The sequence below is a fragment of the Euprymna scolopes genome, chromosome 39 (assembly GCF_053919585.1).
Source record: "Euprymna scolopes isolate OS-2025 chromosome 39, ASM5391958v1, whole genome shotgun sequence".
NCBI lineage: Eukaryota > Metazoa > Mollusca > Cephalopoda > Sepiida > Sepiolidae > Euprymna > Euprymna scolopes.
Genome location: NC_136520.1, coordinates 72,882,291 through 72,896,182, shown reverse-complemented (window position 1 = coordinate 72,896,182; position 13,892 = coordinate 72,882,291). Strand labels below are relative to the sequence as shown.

General features: G+C 35.8%; 1 protein-coding gene across 1 annotated transcript in view; it reads left to right on the top strand.

Moving 5' to 3' along the window:
• The first annotated feature begins 2,926 nt into the window (after positions 1 to 2,926).
• The window catches only part of LOC145263864 (polycystin-1-like protein 1), an 842,774-nt gene continuing 831,808 nt past the window's right edge, over positions 2,927 to 13,892 (top strand). The window contains exon 1 of the mRNA XM_080120938.1: positions 2,927 to 3,238. Coding sequence (XP_079977064.1) covers positions 3,172 to 3,238 — 67 coding nt within the window. The 5' untranslated portion in view covers positions 2,927 to 3,171. The remainder of the gene's footprint in view (positions 3,239 to 13,892) is intronic.

Sequence of the window (13,892 nt, the reverse complement as noted above, 5' to 3'; positions counted from 1 at the left end):
TAGCACTACTCCTGAAGCCAAGCTTGGGTCTACTTGTCCTGTTGCCACACCCAGGATCTGTCAGCGGCCACCTAGTTGCATCACCACACTTTTCAACACATCCAGGTACATTTTGGTGTTGACTCTCAAGCCGAGTTCAAAGATGTGAGGTGGCATGATGTTACTCTCACTTGAAATTACACCTAAAAACCATGATTAGGGCCGGAAACTTTGTTTTCATCACTCTAGGTACGTCCTTGTTATTCGTGATAATCCAGCGATGCATTTTGAGGGTGCTGGCAATGGTCCTGTTGTCATAATTTGGATCGGTAGAGAACATGAGTTGTACAGCAGCGCATCTCAGATCTTGCTCGTTTTTTTAATTAATTTATTTTTTTATTACATTTTCAGCCCAAATAAGGCACAATGCCACTTTGATGTAGGGGGCTACTATCAGGGGCCTAACCTACTGAGGTACTATGTAGGGAGTTGGGCTGCAAGATGTCGGTTCACGTTACACTTGAACTTCTGCATGTCAGTACAGTTGGGGAAGCAGGGACCTGGAATGGAATTCCAGAGTCTAGCGGTTCTGGGGAAGAAACTACTAGAGTAGAAAGATCTTTTACATCTAGAGATCTCTACTTTGTGGGGGTGGGATTTAGCTGCCTGTCGGGTTTGTCGAGAGTGTCTACGTTGTGGGGGCACAAGTGTCTGCAGTTCGCCAGAGCATTCACCATTAAAATACGTGTAGAACAGGCAGAGGGATGCAACGTTTCGTCGATGGGACAGATGCCAGTTCAGAGCCTATCAGATTGGCGACTCTCTTTTGAACCTTGTCTACGAGCGAGAGACTAGTAGCAGATGCACCAGCCCAAATGTGGCAGCAATACTCCATACATGTGCGAATGGTGGCCTTATAGAGGTACAGGATACTTTCGGGTGTTAGTAGTTTTCTAACACGGTGAAGAGAGCCTACCTTCTTCGCAGCGGCCCTAGCAATGCTTTTATCTGGTAAAATTGCTAGTGAATACTTCTATTTTTTATTTTATTTTATTTTATACTTTTATTAAAAATCGTGTCTTTTTTCTCTCCATTTCTTTTTTACCGGTAAAATTCCTAATGAATATTTCTACATTTTTTAATACTTTTTATAAAAATTATGTCGTTTTTTTTTTCTTCTCCAATTTGTTTTACCCGGTAAAATTGCTAGTAAATACTTCTATATTTTTTATACTTTTCTTTTTTTTTTTTTTCTTTTATAAATATGTCGTTTTTTTTCTTTCTTATTTTTTAAAATTTTTTTCTCCAAGTTTTTTACCCGGTAAAATTGCTAGGCAACATCAACATCAACGTGTTTTATGACTCAATGAAGAACCCCTCCCTGGACTTTAGCCATCTAACTCTGTCTCTAGCTGTTCGCTGCCATGTGGGACCCATGTGCTGTATCAGGTCGTCCCTCCATCTCGTGTTCAAGAGGTGTCCATTCCGTTGTCCTGATGGCCATCTGTTCCATGTTGTCTGGCTACGGGCCCTGCCCATCTGTGTTTGGATGTTTTGATGGCAGTATTGATGTCAATGACTCTTGTTTGTTGGCGGATCCAGGTGTTTGTCTTTCTGTCTTGTCGAGTAGTGCCTAACATTATCCTCTTCATCTTCTTCAAATTTCGGCGTTACAAACATGAAAATAGTATTCCAAACTTCGGTGTTACAGACGAAAATAGTATTTCAGACTTAGATGTGACAGAAAAAACGCATATAGTATTTTAAACTTAAGCGTTGCAGATAGCATATAAAAAGTAGAATCCTATTGTAAAGTTAAAAGACGATAATAATAATTTTCCGCATAATCATGGCACATGACACACCCAAGAAATTTAGGTAAATTTATAGATAAGCATTCTTAGACAAATCAAAAAAGGCGAAAAAAGAAATAAGATTCTACTTTTTGTATGCGATTACGTGAAAGCACCCTGAAAATTTTAGGAGTTTGGGGATAGTGTTTATATGTTGATGAAAGGCTTCCTTTAACCCTAAAGCCGAGTGTTTCTTACCGTAAAAAAGAAAAAAAAACAAAAAAAAAAAAAAAAATTTTAACTCCATCACTAACCCTAAGTCTGAGAGACAAACTCCTCCCATAAAAAAATAACCCTCTATTAGTCCTACCATTAACCCTGCCTTAGTGGAAAGCCGCCCTCCCAACAACAAAAAATGCGGCACATAAGTTATCTCTCAAACGACAACAACAACAACAACAATAACATTTTTTTTATTAACTGCCTTAAAACTCTATCCAGTTCAAGAATTGCTCGCAAATAAGCGATCATACGTTAACTTTATGTGCGAAACTGGCCCTCTCTGAATTCTAAAGTAATTACTTATGTGTTTGTTTATTTATTTGTTTTTCCGTCGTTTTCCGCTTTCAAAATGTTCATATGTAATCGTCGTCTAAAAAAAAAAAGTAGAATCTCATTCCAGGGAAGGAGAGGGTTGGTGACGGATGTTCATCAATAATAGCACCGAAAAATGCTATTTCAAACTTAAGCGTGACTGACCGATCGACCTCTCACCGAGGATGCCACTAACCATTCTTGAAGAGACGCTGCTTTTCTTTGTTTTAAAATAGCGGTAAATATTCGCCTTTTTTCTTTCTTTTTTTTTTTTTTCTTTTCTTTTTTTATATCTTTTAATTATGTCCCCTTTGCTCATCCGTATTCTGTGTGAAGCTTTAACACTCGGTTCTTCTTTTTAACATCTCTTTCACTATTACGGGGTGGGGGGGGGAGAAAAAAAGATGCGCTGAAAACCGTGATTGGAGAGAGAGATTTGGGGGGAGAGGATGGAAATCGAGAGAGTAAGAAATTGCAGAGAAACGAAGGGGAGGACCGTCAACAGGAATAAAGGGGGAAAAGGAGGAGTTTTATAAGAACAAAGGAATAGAATCAGAGTCGGGGTTGCGAAGTGTGAGAGAATGGGGATAAGGAGGAGTATATATTATAGAAAGAGGTGGGTGAGAGTTCTTTGGTCTCAAAAAGCGAGGGGCAGTGCTAAGTAGGAGTGATGTCGAATTAGAATTCTTGTTTGAAAACTAAAGGAATATTTGTTCTGTTCTTTGGCTATAGTGTCGGACCACGCTATGGTCAGCCGAAACTTTATGATATTTTGAGAGATTTAATACCTCTACTTGCTGGAGACATGAAAAGTTACCCAAGGGACCTTATTTTTATCGTGACATTGTTTTTTATATCCGCATTATACGCAGGTAGGTCTTTGCAAAAAAAACAAAACTTATATCCTAAAAGTTGGAACCCTTTTAAAGTTTGGCCACTTTGGGGCTCAAAACACATGTCATAACTTTATTTTCTTTCTTTTTTTTCTATGAAAATTTCAGAAATATATACTGTTCTTTTTTTTTTGTTGTTTAGCATGCTATTTTAATTATATACAAGTCTGTTAGATCATCATTTTTTTAAAATTAAAACTTTTTATAAAAATTTGACTAAATTATCAACAGGTCTGCGTATTGAATGCGACTTTGGTAACGTACTGAACTTTGGTAACGTTTTTATTATCTAAAAGAAAAAAAATAGTTGAGTTATATATTGCTCTTGAATGAAATGTTTAATTAATAATGAATATATTTAAATATTTATTTCCGATTATTCAATACTAACTTTGTGTTCCGTTTTAAAAAAAGGTAAATACATTTTATTCTTGCATTCCATAGATTTTTATTTGTATTTGAGGGATAAAATACTTCTTAAAATATTTAAAAAAAAACAAAAAAAACTCCTTTTTCCTGGGAATATAAATAAATATATCTTAGTTTTATTTCAAACTTACCAAAAACGTCTGTGACTCGAACTTTTTAATTGTTATAAACAAATCTAAAGTTTTGAAAAGTTCTTATAGAAAGCGATTCCTTGCTTCTCTTTTTTTTTTTTTTTTTACCATTATTTCAAAATAATGGTCGGAATCCGTTTTATAAGTTTATCATGGTTTATTATTGTTTTAACAAATAATTTCGTTAGCAGCATTGGATTTCCACCATTCAAGTAAATAATGCGTTTTTTTTTTTTTCGACTTCATATTTACTTACCTCCCCACGAGGGCAGAGGTGGATGCAAGGTCAATTTTTAATGTTTGATTAAAATCCAGCCATCCTCAACAAAACTGGCCTGCTGGATTGGGACAACCCCCCCCCCTAAAAAACAAAAAACAAACTAGATTGCCTCAGTCTAGTAGGATTTCTCCTTTATTGATCAAAAGGACTGAAAACCTGAAGTACGGAACATTTTATTGCACTTTACTCTTAGTCAGTTGCAAGTTATTTTGTTTTGTGGATCTATTTTACGGCATATCAACCTTTTTGTGGTGAGCGGGTTCATTCAATCAAAAATTCAGTAATTTTTGTATTTAAAAAAAAAAGAAAACTGTTTTGTCCTCAGAATACGGAACGTGGTATGTTTTGGGAGAGAATTTTCAAGTTCAATTTTTACGATATCTTTTTATTAAATTGTTAGGTGAAAGTACAGAATAGTTACAAAACACCCTCCCCTCCTTGTATTAAGAATGGACTTCTAAAAATAAATATCGTTATCATTTCAGCACGGTCCGTATTCTGCGTAAGGACCAACATTTTGTTTATAGATCAATTAATCTATAAATAAAACCTCGTACTGCTATTATCTGCATTGTTTCCGAGGTATTTTTACGACTTGCCCCAGCGTAGTATAAACATCCCCAACCTCCATGTTAAGAACGGCTTTCGGAAGACACCCCAACCTCCCCATGTTAAGAATGGCTTTCGATGTTGGAAGTGCCTATTCCGGAACCGTTCTTAACATAAGTAGGTTGGGGGTGTTTATACTACGCTGGGTAAGGTCGTAAAAAAAATACCGTTTCCAATATGACTTGGATTTTTTTCTTGGGAGTCACCACTTATCAAGGCCCAAAGGCCACTCAAGGATAAGGGTTAATGACTGTAAGGTTGTAGTATAGTAATTGTTAATAGTGTAAATTGGGTAGAATGTGGGTATTTTTTTTTTTTTTTTTTTTTTTGACTACCTGTCCCAGCGTAATATAAACACCTAACATTCCCATGTTAAGAACGGCTTTCGGAATAAACATCCACAACCTTGAAAGCTGCTCTTAACATGGTGGGGTTGGGGTGTGTTTATTTCGAAAGCCTTTCTTAACATGAGAGAGTTTGGGGATGTTTATACTACGCTGGGGCAAGTCGTAAAAAAAAAAAAAAAAAAAGGTGCTAGTGCAATTACTGATCTGCGCTATTTTTTTTAAATCTTATTTCCAAGTTTTATTGAAGTTTTATGTTTTTTATTCAATTGTAAGGTTAAAGTATAGAATAGGTACAGAACATCCACCCCATGTTATTATTTCAGCACGGATCAGTAAGTGCACTTAGTACCAAAAAACAAAAATACCAGAATTTGATTATTTATGGAAACGGTTCAACAAGAACTTGTTTACATTTTTTTTTTTTTTTTTTTTTTTTTACACAGTGATCACCACTTACCAAGGCCCGGAAGCCACTCAGGGATAAGGGTTATTGCAAGTACAGTACAGTAGTACGTTAGTGTGGAGATTTGATGAAGTGTTTACTTAAGGGGGGCGGTTCATTAGGAATTTGTTAACATTGGACTTGAAGACATCCAAGTTGTAGTCCGGTGGGAAGCAGGCAGACGGAACAGAGTTCCTTCCACAGGCGTGCAGACTGCAGAGTGCTCACAGCTCCAGCTCTAAGAAAGAAGCTTTGTTCATGGAATCCGCGTTTTGATTTAGGCACAGATATAGAGTGGGGGAAATTTTTAACAGTGGATTCAGCTAGACGGGTGTTTTTCGTGAAAGATTGGCGAGGGGGGACCAGAGATTGGAGCTCAGACGAGCACCTGCCATGGAAATAACGATAAAACAAAGATAGGCTCGCAACGTCTCTTCTGTGGGAGAGAGGTTGCAGGGTAGAGAAAAGGGCATCCCCCACCATTGGATTGGAAGGCTACCATGTTGTATTCAACGGGGAAACAGGTCAGCGGAACAGTTGTTCCACACGCGGGTAGTTCTAGAAAAGAAGCTTTGTTATGGAATTCAGCTTAAGTAATGCAAGTTCAAGAGAAGTGCTGTTGAGGATTGCGCCAATCTTGCTTTATTATGAACTCCCCGCGTGGACACTCTTGCATAGGTTATCCATTGTCTCCCAAGGCCTTTTAATAAAATTTATTGGCGTATATTTTGTAAATAAATAGTTTGTTTGTTTGGATTATTCGAGACTTCTGTTCGCATCCTGGATATGATTCTCACAATGTTTCGGCCGATGTAACCTTCAGCCGCTTCTGCATCTTGCTGAACTCTACAATCTATATACAAACTATCGATCATCCTCGTGCTTATATTGAAATGGCTGACTTCCAAAAATTGCTTCCAAATTTTAATCAAAGATTAGTTTGGTTTATTTTTCTAAGCGGTTTCGGGGCAAATTAATCCACCATGTTATTCTGTTTAAGTACCGATTTTAGCCGATCTGACTAATATATATATATTAGTGTTCAATCAATAATTCACTGAACAATTTGCAAAAAATTGAAAGCCGTTCTTAACAAGGGGAGGTTGGGGGGTTTTATTCCGAAAGCCGTTCTGAGGGGGAGGGGATTCTCGTTCAGATCCGCCCCGACTTTTGTTTTCTGACTTTTGCGGATTATTTTGAAAACAATTTTTCGATGTTTGTTTTACAATCCAGAGATTCGAAAGAGTAGTCAAAACATCAAATATATAACAAATAAATATTACCAAAGGCAACATAAGTTACTCTTCTACCTAACTCGGTAGGTTTTTACTTTTAGTGTTTTTACTAAAGTGTTTAATCGGCTCGAGAAACAAGCAAGTTCAAAAGATACGCGACCACAAGAAAAAATGGCCGCAGTGTATTTGTGTTATGCGACCATTTTTTTTCTTGTGATCGAAAGCTTTTTCCCCCGAGCCAAATAAACATTTTACATAAAGTAAAAACACTAAAAACTCATCCAGGTTGTAGGTTAAAAAAAAGTATATTGTTTTGTAAGAAACAAATAATAAAACCAATCAGTGTTTATTAAAAAGAAATCCGTTAAAAAAATCATACAAATTAATACGGTGGATTAATTTACTCTTATAACCGCCTGAAAAATTGTTATGGTAAAGATTAGACACTGAAATTCAGTTCCGGTTGTTGCTTCGCGGACGTGAAGACAGTGTCAATGCAGAAAGTGTTCCCCTATTTCCGTAAAAAAAAAAAAAAAAAAAAAAAAAAAAATCAAACGTTCGTGCACGTATGGAAGCGGTGTCCCCCTCTGTATTATTTCTTCCTTTTCTTTTCAATTTTTTTTATTTTTTTCAGCAGACTATTATCGAATTGACACTAGTCTCCCGAATTAGCCAAAAGATTTTTTTTTAAGTCAATATTTAAATATTTGTATTTTGTAGTCAGATGGGAAATAGGCAAACGGGACAGAGTTCCAGTTCCACAGGCGCGCACTTCTAAGAAAGAAGTTTTGTTCATGGAATCTACGTTTTGGTTTTGGCACAAATAAAGAGCGGGGAAAAATTTCGGTGGTGGTGGAGTGGACTGGTGGTTTCAGCTGGACGGGTGTTTATGTCTCCTGTTGTATGAACTTTTCACCGTCAATTTTGTAACATTTAAGAAAAATACAATTTTACCCAATTTTCAGTAAAAATTACTTTTAATTATAAATAACTTTCTACTCGATGAATTTTCGTAATTTTTGGATATATTACTATTTTCGACGTAAAAATTAAGTACGTAATATTGTTGTTGCTCAAAACGAAATATTTTTATAAATCAATCTGATTACTGTAAGCACTCTAAAACCAAATTTGAAACAATATTTATTTTATGCAAAATATAAACGTGTCCAATTGGGTTGCCAGACTCAAATATTTGAAGCCAAATCTTTCAGAAAAAAATGCCAAATTGATAACGGTAGCTAAATTTTCAAACAAAAAAAACAAATTGAAAAAAAAAAAAAAAAAATGCTTGTGCACTTTTGTTACCGCGCTATTTTTTTAAAAAATAGTATTTTCAAGTTATTAAATTTTTACGATATCTTTTCTATCAAATTACTAAGTGAAAGTAGAGAATAGTTTAAAAAAACAAAAAAAAACCATCTCCCCATGTTAAGAATGTCTTTCTAAATGCTATCTCAGCACGGTAACAAAAGTGCATATGTAAAAAAACAAACAAAGAGTGCTGTTTTAAACCGACGCATTTCATATATATATTTGTATTGAAGTATTTTGCTCATAAATATTTGTCTATTTTTTTTTCCGAAAAAGTATGCGGAAGTTTATTTGAAAAAATATTTTGCATCAATTATTTTTATTTTATTCAAGATAATTTTTTACCAAAAATTAGCACAATACGGAACTAACACTTTTGCTAACCTTTGCTAATCTTTACCATAATGACTCTTACAACTTATTAAAATGACGTACATGAAACCAATTCATGCAGAATGAAGAAATGCTTCAATGGTTTCAAAAACAATATTACCTACTTAATTGTCATGCCGAAAATAGTAATATATCCAAAAATTACGAAAAATCATTGGGTAGAAAGTTTCTAATTAAAAGTAATTTTTACGGAAAATTGGTAAAATCGCACTTTGGACGTTATAAAGTAGGCAGTAGGAGGTTATACACAGGGGAAATAACTCCGAAAGGAATATTTTGGATTACTTGTGTCATGGTTTTGTCTGCCGATAGATTTTTCTTTTTCTTTTTTTTCTTTTTCTTTTTTTATTTTTACTAAAAACACAATAGCTGTTATTCTATTTTCGTAATTTTTGGATATATTACTATTTTCGACATAACAAATAAATGTGTAATATTGTTTTTTCTAAAAACAATATGCAGTATAACCCCGGAATAAGGCACTAAAAATTCGTAACATAATGCAGTATAGTATATATTACATATGTATATAATTAAATGACATAAATAGCACCGCAAGGCAGGGCAAATACCGTAACCAGGATCCGGAAAAACATTGTATTCTATATCGCAACCTGAAAAAAAAAAAAAAAAAAACATAGCCTAATGTCGCCGTATCCCGGGGTTCTATTAAAAACTCAAATTGTCAACTCCGTCTCAATAAGCACCACCAATTCTAAGACCTGTGAAATCTGTAATTTACCATGCAAATTGCAACGCAATTCACAGTCCATTCCTGAATGGAGATGGTCTTGTAAAAAAGACAGATATCATCAGTCAACACGGCGAACTCTTTTTTTTTTTTTTGGTAGGAAGGGGGAGGGGAAGCAGGAACATTATTACCATAGGAAAAAGACGAATGTGATGGCGGAAGGAACTGCAAATTGACAAAAAAAAATAAAAAATAAAATTGTTGCCAAAAAGTAAGTTACTTTTATTTCGTTAAATAAACTTCCGTAAAACGCAAATATTTGGGAGCTAACCTTTTCAATTTAGTCCAGAGTTAACATCTTCAATATAGCCATTTTTTTTTTTTTGTCTATTTAGCATAATTAAAGAAAATGTTCAAAAAATATCTTTTTTTTCTTTGTTTCCGTTTTTCACATTCTCGTTAATTTGACATTTATAGGTTTTCGAGTATTCTGAAAACGAATAGCACATGCAAAATTGTCGCCGACAAATAATCTTGCGGTAAGCAAAATAACGCGTGCACGTGCATTTGGCTTGCCGTCAGAAAGCATAACGTTATTACATACAAACTATTTGTCGGCGACAATTTTACATGCGATATTCATTTTCAGAATACCCGAAAACCGATCTATGTCGTCAAATCGCATGGAAAAGATAAAATAATTAACAAATAAACTTCTGTTTTTTTTGGGGTTTTTTTCCTGAAGAAATTTTAATAAAAAAAAAAGATATAAATACTTGGGAGCTAAACTCTTCAATATATAAATATACATGAAACACGTCGGTTTAATCACCAATCTAAGATCAAAGTCAAAGACTGAAACAATTTTTTATTTTTGTACCTTTTCTCCACGTTAAAAAACGACCCTGGTGTCTAACTCTGTCCCGTGGGGATGCAAGGGTCGTTTTTTAACGTGGAGAAAAGGTACAAAAATAAAAAAATTGTCTCAGTCGTGAAGGACTGATCATCCACTGAAAGAGAACAAGAAATGGAAGTGCAGCACTGCAGCAATGCAGCATCTGAAGAACAGATACTACACTTTGATCTTGGCCAAAAGGCCAGGTACACGAGCACACGAAAAAAATAACGTGGAAACTATAAATGCTTATTTATTTTACGCAATTTTTTTTTTTTTTTTAATTTGGCTTTTTTGTTTGAAAATTTGACTACAGTTAGCAATTTTGGCTTTTTTTGGCCTTTTTGTTTCTGAAAGATTTGACAGGGTCAGCTAGGAAACACGTTTACCATTTGAGTATAATGTGAATTTTTGTCTGACACTGTTTGATTCCCACTTCGTGTCGCCAATTCTGCTCGGCACCTTTTAACATGTTTCAATAAATCAATTATTTTTACAAATACTCATATCTCTCTATCGATCGATCGATCGTACTGTTTCGTTGTATCACAAACAACTCATCCGTGCCGTGCGGCTAGACATACACCTTTTTCCAGCCGTGGATTGAACCTACAAGCGTCGCGTTGACAGTCGACAGCTCTAACCATCGGACCACGAATCAGGGTATTAAATACACACCGCCCGTCGCAGACAGTGCTCAAACCATCATTTGTTATAAACTAATTTTGCAATATATATATATATATATATATATATATATATATATATATATATATATATGACTACTTCATTTAATCACATAAATTAATATACGAAAGTATATATTTATGCGTAAACTTTAAATATTTACTTCAACAGTGCTCAATACGTAGGTAGAGCTAGGTAGCAAGTTATATATATATATTATCTTATATATATTTTATAACTTCCTATATATATATTGCAAAATCATTTTATAATTGAATTAAAAATAGTTCACGAATTTCACCATGACTCCACGTTATCTGAGACGATTATACTCGGAAAGGACAGTTTGTGCATTGTTACCGTCTTCCCGTCTGTGAAGCAACAACTAGAACTGTGTTACTGTTTAAGTACTTAATCTTTACCAATACCGACAAAATTAGTCGATAAAGTTTAGCAGTCATTTTGTGAGCTAGTCGTTTCAATATAGCTACAAAATAATCTAATTGATGAATTGTATTTAATTCTTGAATGTTCTACAACTTCGGATCAGAGTGGATCCACTGGATCTGTAAGCTGTGCAAATAGCAGTTTGCACTAACTGCCCACCCTATTCCCCACCAAAGCTACCGGGTGTAATTTAATCACGCCCATAACACATGATTTTTTTAATGTTAATCATTACGTTGACACACCGGTTCCCGATAGATCAACAAAGTTAAGCAACATTGAACCTGGCCAGTACTAAAATGGATGACTATTTGGAAATACCAAGTGCTGTATGAGCTCTCCGCTTATCTCGGCATTGTTTCCAGTCTACTTGAATTTCTCTTTGTCAATAGAATCAAGCAGAGAGGTGTGGTTGGAGATTATGCAACCCTTACTTCACAATTACATGTAGTAAAACTTAGTTACTAGTTTCATTGCACTCATTTATTAAATAAGTTTCTACCCAGCGCTGCTCAGAAATCTGTTTGCTTTTTTTTTTTTCATTAAATAATTTAATTACGGTTTTGTTTTAAATTATTAAACTAAATTGCTACCTACCCCCCTCTCTCTCTCTCTCGTGTGTGTGTGTGTGTATATATATATATTTTAAAAATAATATATATTATTTTTAAAATATAATTATCCACTAACACGTGTTTCGTCGTCTACGACTCATCAGAGTGGCTCAATCTAGCGAAATTCGAAATCGGGACCCCAGGGTAATGAGCCTGACCTCTTCACCCCCTGGTCCATCTCGCCGACAGTTAGGATATATCGCGATTTATTTAGATGTTATTTGTTTTTGCGATACGTTTTGAATGAATTCAATTTACGAAAGTGCATTTTTACCTAAATGCGAGTTGGGAATAATTTTCCCTTTAACCAATTTGGTACCCCCACATTGGGAGCGGTATATACATATTTTTAAAATATTTTTAAAATATGTATATACCGCTCCCCATATGAAGATATTAAACACAGCTTGCCAATTTCTGCAATTGATTCCCAATTCGTGTTATTTGGATTATTCTGGCTTATGTAACCTCCGACCAACTTTAGATATATCTTGTTGAAACCCTGGAATCTGCACAGAATTTCCAACAGAACCTTTTCTTTAATCCACAGAGTTAGCATGCTCTTGTTCCATTGTAACGTGTCTGTTACCACTTTAACCGTGTTGCTACGTTTTTTTTTTTCTTTCTTTTTTTTATACATGCTAGTCATCACTTATTAAGGCCCAGAAGCCACTTGGGGATAAGGGTTATTGCGTGTACAGTTGTCAATGGGATAATATCGCAGTAATCGTTAGTAATGGAGATTTGATAAAGTGCCTTACTTAAGGGGGCGGTTTATCAGGAATTTGTTTATATTGGACTTGAAGACATTCAAGTTGTAGTCAAGTGGGAAACAAGCAAACGGAAGAGAGTTCCACAGGCGTGCACTTCTAAGAAAGAAGCTTTGTTCATGGAATCTATGTTTTGATTTAGGCACAGATAAAGAGTGGGGAAAATTATTGACAGTGGTTTCAGCTAGACGGGTGTTTTTCATGAAATATTGGCGAGGGGTGGGGCCAGAGATTGGAGCTCAGACGAGCACTTGCCATGGAAATAACAATAAAATAAAGACAGGCTCGCAACGTCTCTTCTGTGGGGGAGAGGTTGCAGGGAAGAGAAAAGGGCATCCCCCACTAAGCCAGGAAGTCTATTTTGTACTCTGTCAAGGCAGGATAAGCTGTTTTTAGCAGCTCCTGCCCAGATATGGCAGCAGTACTCCATCCTTGGACATACTTGACTTTTATATATAGATAGGGAATTGCATCAGCAGTGTGATATCTTCTGAAGCGGTAGAAGGATCCTACCATTTTTCCAGTGACCTTGGCAACAGATTTGATGTACATGTTCCATTTCAGATCAGGAGTAAAGGTCAATCCCAGAAACTTGTCAAAACATGGAGCCTCCCAAGACGAGAGCCATCCATTTCTCATCCTCGTTTTCACATGTTCATCTTCCTCGGCACACAACTAGATTCTCTTAACCATGTTGTGTATTTTTCTTTCCTTTTCTTGTTACGCAAGCTTGCGTACACTTGCTAATTTGCATCTCACTAAAACGGCTGCTGTTTATATTTTTGCTAGTCAGCTATCTTACAGCTGCTGCTGATTTTCTCGCATGCACACTGTTACGCCATCAGTCATGACTGGGCAGAAGTCCTAAATAATTCACAATTGAATTTGAGAGATTGACAAGATGAGAGCATGCTACCCCCGTGGATTAGATAAAGGGTTCCATTTGAAGTTCCATGCAGATACTAGAGTTCAACAAGATATACTTGAAGAAGATCGGAGGTTCCTATTTACAATGCCTCCCCACAGAACAGACACCAGGGTCGTTTTTTAATGTGGAGAAAAGGAGCAAAAATAAAAATTGTCTCGGTTGTGAAGGATTTCTCCTCCACTGACAGAACAAGAAATTGAAGTGCAGCATCTGAAGAACAGATACTACACTTTGATCTTGTCCCGAAGGCCAAGAAGGTCGGCGGTATTTATTTGCTCCCCCACCGAGCAAATTAGGCACAAGGCCGATTTTTAATGTGAGGAGTGAAGGGGAAATGGGGATCAACTCCCTGGAGAGTAGGGGAGCTGGATAGTGACAATTGGTATGGAGGGTTTCCCCTACATTGACCAAGGTCTTATAT